This window comes from Lactuca sativa, chromosome 9 (genome assembly GCF_002870075.4).
Source record: "Lactuca sativa cultivar Salinas chromosome 9, Lsat_Salinas_v11, whole genome shotgun sequence".
NCBI classification, from domain to species: domain Eukaryota; kingdom Viridiplantae; phylum Streptophyta; class Magnoliopsida; order Asterales; family Asteraceae; genus Lactuca; species Lactuca sativa.
Genome location: NC_056631.2, coordinates 139,143,985 through 139,149,375, shown reverse-complemented (window position 1 = coordinate 139,149,375; position 5,391 = coordinate 139,143,985). Strand labels below are relative to the sequence as shown.

At 29.8% G+C, this 5,391-nt stretch overlaps 1 protein-coding gene across 2 annotated transcripts; it reads right to left on the bottom strand.

The window, feature by feature from the left end:
* Positions 1 to 224: 224 nt before the first annotated feature.
* LOC111903434 (WAT1-related protein At1g09380) lies at positions 225 to 2,833 on the bottom strand. 2 transcript variants are annotated; one of them, XM_052767410.1, is made up of 8 exons: positions 2,286 to 2,833; positions 1,998 to 2,128; positions 1,650 to 1,712; positions 1,373 to 1,489; positions 994 to 1,246; positions 751 to 909; positions 506 to 657; positions 225 to 413 (listed from the first exon to the last, which is right to left on the bottom strand). In XM_052767410.1, the coding sequence occupies exons 1-8, from the start codon at positions 2,307 to 2,309 to the stop codon at positions 287 to 289; spliced, it is 1,026 nt and encodes a 341-aa protein (XP_052623370.1). In that variant the 5' UTR covers positions 2,310 to 2,833; the 3' UTR covers positions 225 to 286. The 2 variants fall into 2 exon arrangements, with proteins under 2 accessions (XP_052623370.1, XP_052623369.1); XM_052767409.1 differs by having other exon boundaries at positions 1,998 to 2,832.
* Between the last annotated feature and the right edge of the window lie 2,558 nt (positions 2,834 to 5,391).

Genomic DNA, 5,391 nt, shown 5'->3' with positions numbered 1-5,391 from the left:
TGATTTGGTTTAGTTACAATGACGATTTTCAGTATTGTTAAACGCATTATTTTATTGAGGTTGTTTAACTATTCGATGAATGAAGCTTAATTTAGCAACGTTAATTGATTGTTCACCAACTAATATTAAACTACAAGGATGGAACTTAATTTGGCAACGTTAATTGATTTGGTTTAGTTAGAATATGATAGAACTTGGTTTAGTTAGAATATGATAGAACTGGGTAACTAGAAATTGAAACCATTTTTCATTTTAATATATTTTTATTTCAAAGTTTAATATATGATTACTGCATTTCCATATCCTCCTTTGTGTCTTGTGACTCTTCTTCCTTTTGCACAAACTCCATTTCCTTGGTCTTTCCCCACAACACACAATACAGTCCCAACACGATCAGCAGTGACCCTAGCAGCCTGTGATCATAAAACGATTGATGAGATTAATCTTTTTAATTTATACACGAATTACAACAGTAAAAGTTATGTTATTGTTAGGTACCACTTACGTTCCAAGGTATAACTTCTCACGCAGAAGTGCCCAGCTGAGTGCTGCAACGATAACCAACAATAAGGGGCTAAACACAGAAACAAAGAAGGGGCCTTTTTTATCGATGCACCATGACATCATGCAAACGCCTATTCCGGAACATACAACTCCCTGCAAATGCAATGATAATTAAATAATTAATTAAATGTTAAACTACAATAACTAGGTGTTACTATTATAAATAAAAATATGGTATTGGCATACCGAGTAAATACATGAGATGGCCCTGATGGCTGGAACCAGAGACCATTCATGCAAGTGCGGCTCCATGATTAGACCAAATACTGAGCATTCAAATGTGGCCAATGCCATCATCAACGCTGAGCTCGAATAGGGTGCTGGATAAATGTTGCCCATTCTTGCCTGAATTTGTGGCGATTAGAGTTGGCTAGTTAATTTTTCTATCAATCCAACAAAGTTTAAATGAAGGTTTTTTAAGGTGCTTACTTGGATAATGAACCAAATAGCCCAAGTGAAAGCACTGATGATGATTAAAATTGGACCAATGAGATTCCCTTGAGTATCCCCATTCGAATCTTTGGTGATCTGATTCTTCATAATGTTTACGTCAATGCCTGATTCACTAATTGGTACAATAGGTCCATGGTACATAGACAAGAGCATGGCACCCCCCACCCCGATTAATGTTCCCATCAACTTTGCTTGTCCAGCCAATGTCTTTAACTTTGCATTTTCTTGCCTATAAAATTTTAAAATAAAAGCCACATATTCAATCTTTTTGATATATATATATATATATATATATATATATATATATATATACAACAGTTTTGAAAAGATACATAACAAGCCTTGTATATATTACTTGAAGATGACGGCAAGGACAAAAGTGATTGCTGGAAGGAGATTTGATAACGCACATGCAATGGTTGGCGTTGAGTTCTTTAAACCAACAAAGTATGTGATTTGGTTCGCTGTCAACCTGATAGCCATTTCCCCCCATAAAAAGTTTGAACATTTTTGAAACATGAATAAGAATATATATATATATATATATATATATATATATATATATATATATATATATATATATATATATATATATATATGAGAATAATTATAAGGTGTTATGATCAACTCACCCAAAAACCGAACAGAAGAAAACTTGGATAAAAATTGACCAAGTCATTCGAGGTCTTTTCCCTCTGCGTATACATAACAAAAAAAGATACTTATTTAAAATTTTGGATTTTCTTGAAATAGAACATTTTTGTTTATAACTCATTATCCGACACCTTTTCCAAATTTAGCAATTTATAGTTATAATCTTTTGTCTGCTAGCTTTCTTTTTCTTGTTGTATCACTTTGGCTGGTTTTTGGATCCAATTAAGCATATATATATAAAAATTTATTCTTCTACATTTATATAAAATAAAAGACTAGGATTCAGTAAAAATTTGCATGTAAATACATGGTATTTATTTGGGTACCTTTCGATGAAATATGCCAAAGGGCCAAGGGTGACTGAAGCAAACATCTGACGGTAGGCAACATGGATGTAAGGATTCATGCCAGAATCCAATGCAAGCTTTGAGAGGATGTTCATACCTGCAAATTCAAACTGCACAAGTACCATGATCAACAACGGTAGTAGCTCTTGCACCATTCTTCTCTTTTGTGCCTTATAATATGTATTGACGAGCTGAGGGATGTAGACAATTGTGTGTGTTGAAGAAATGATGATATATATGTGAAGAAGAAAGTGGTTGAGTGATTACTTGTAGAAAAGAAAATGCATGCATTTGATGGGATATTTGGGAAAAGGCTCTCACTTTATGGTACCCTTAATATGGAATGTGTGTAATCTAGTGCTCAATGATGCTTCAAAGCCCAATTTCTGTGTTTTGCAGTTTAGAAAAAACATGTGGCAACAAAGAACACATCTTAGCACGGAAAATGGCATACCTTATATCATAAGTACCTTTATAAAGGCATTTTTATGAGGGGAGAAAGTTAGATCACCTGTTGGGTTAACAAATATTCACCTATATGTGTTTTGGAGTTCATGTAGTAAAAATTACGATGATGCCTTTAATTTCTATTTTTAGTTGCTTATGCAAGAAAATATAGCAACCTAGTTATCTTTTTTCTTTTAATTTTTTTTATTTAATTAGTGATTAGAAGTTAGTATCACGAAATCGTCAACGCTTGGATTAGAACTTGAGACCTCCAATATAAGAAAAGCTTGGTAGCCTCTACCAAGTGGGCACATTGGCAGCAACCTAGCTATCGTATTTAAGTTTATTATAACATCACATCTTCATTTATTCATATTATTTATAGCTATGCCATAAAAATACGAAATACTTTTCATTGTGATAATTGATGGAAATGTTCACCTACAATAGAATAATAGCCGGTTAACTCATTTATTTATTATTTTTAGCCTTTAAATATGACATTGAATGAAGCAATTGTGTTCCACAAGTTTCTGTATTTGTCTTATTATAAAACAATTTAGGTATTCAATGATCAATCAAATACTTCAGTTTAGTTATCTATTCAATGATTGCCATTTTTGAGAAAGACGAAGTACACAAGATTTTTATGGTTCAAAGAAATGATTTTCATGGTTCAAAGGAATGCATTGCATCCATACCAGAAAAGAAAAACATAGCTGTCTTGAGAAGTTTTTTTACTTATAATTAAAAGGTCAAATGATTGTTTATGTAATTAGGCCTGACAATTGGGTTGGGTTCAGGTTGGCGGGTCAGAAAACAAAAACTCAAACCAACCCATATAATATATGGGTTGACAGGTTGGCGTGTCACGGGATGGTGGGTTGGAAACCTCAACCCAACCCAACCCATATAACCCGTTTAAGTATATGGGTTCGCGGGTTCACAAGTTAATGGGTTAAACCCAACCCATATAACCCGTTTAATAAATAAACAACACATTTAAAAAAATTAGGTTTTTTCATCATAAATTCATAAAATGATTAAAGTAATTAACATGAAAAAAGTTTTCAACATAAATTCATAAAGTCAATAACATTGAAATAAAAATGAAAAATAAAAGCATTCATAGAAAGTGAGTCAATAACATTGAAATAAAAATGAAAAATGAAAGCATTCATAGAAAGTGGATGTGATATTCGTTCGTTACTCGTGAAATAATGACATGTATTTTTTCTTTTTCTGATTAACGAACTGCAAATGCAGATTAGTCACGTACGAATACGTAATGAATACAATGATACGAAATATATATATATATATATATATATATATATATATATATATATATATATATATATATATATATATATATATATATATATATATACGGGTTGGTGGGTTGACGGATCAAAAATCTCAATCCAAGCCCGTCTATTTTCGGGTTGAGTCTGTGTCAGATTACGGGTTGGATCGAGAGTTGCCACCTAATGTAATCATGTTTGATATTCTTTCAAGTTTATGTAAAATAAGTTTTTGTTTGCCAAAAATTGTTTAGGTAACTTATTTGTGCGGTTAAAATTATATATTTTGTATCAAACGCTTAAGTTGATAAAAATGGTTCTTATTGAAGCATTGTTTCACAATCAAATATGTAATTAGTACATTCCCTTTTATAATGATACATTTTTTGCTCCTAGAATAAAAGATGTATATTTCACCTAAGCTGCATAAACTGGAACAAATGTGAATGGTCGTTACATATACAATCATTTAAGTCTTGATTTATTTTAGTCAAAATTTATATGTATTATCATTTATTTTGGAGCATAGCAAGTATCCACTTTTTTTTTTCTTAATGTGTGTGTATGTGCACACAGTTAAATTTTGATTATTAATTCAATGTATAGAGTATTATGTAATAAAGCCTATAAAAATAAAATATACTTCATAAAACTGAAGTGATGATTATTGATTATCAATAAAGAAGGTGAAGTGTATTAAAAATCTATCAAACGTGGAACATGGGATGCTTTTAAACAATGAATATCGATTTAAAAACCAAACATATATACCACATGCTAGAGTGGTGAGGTATAGCTAGATGTTTCGAATGTCCATCGTGACACCCTCAAATAGAAGAAAAAAAAGACACAAATTACTAAATACCTTCTATGACACGTTGATTCTCGACGTCCTATTTTTAACTTAAAAGTCCCATTAACAATATTTTAAAATCCGTTTTTTACTTTATTTGGTGTGACGACCGGATTATGGGTCAACCGATTCAACGAAAATAAAATAATGTTTTAGATGAATCTAAATGCATGGTGATAGAAAACAAATGGCCAATATTGAGTCATCTGAGTGTTATATGCATGAAACTCCCTTCGCTTAGAATATAGAATTGGCTATCATCTCTCTCATTTTCAACAAAAGCAACATTTTTTTTCTACAATATCGAGTAAGAAATTTTAATGTCATGTAATTAATAATAAACTAAAATACAACTATATATATATATATATATATATATATATATATATATATATATATATATATATATATATATATATATATATATATATATATATATATATATATATATATATATATATATATATATATATATATATATATATATATATATATATATATATATATATATATATATAGGGTTAGGTTCATTTGAGACCACTTATATTTTGTGAGACCGTGAGACGCATTTGTTTATTTTTTTTTATTTTTTTTTATTTTTTTTAGTTAATTCATGTTCCGAAAATAATATTTAAAAAAAGAATTTTTTTGATTTTTCCATTTATTTTGCATTTTAAAATTATTTTTAGAATATATACAGTGTAATATTCTATTTAGAATATTTCACGTATTTTTAAAAAAAAAATAGAATTTTTTTTTTTTATTTTTT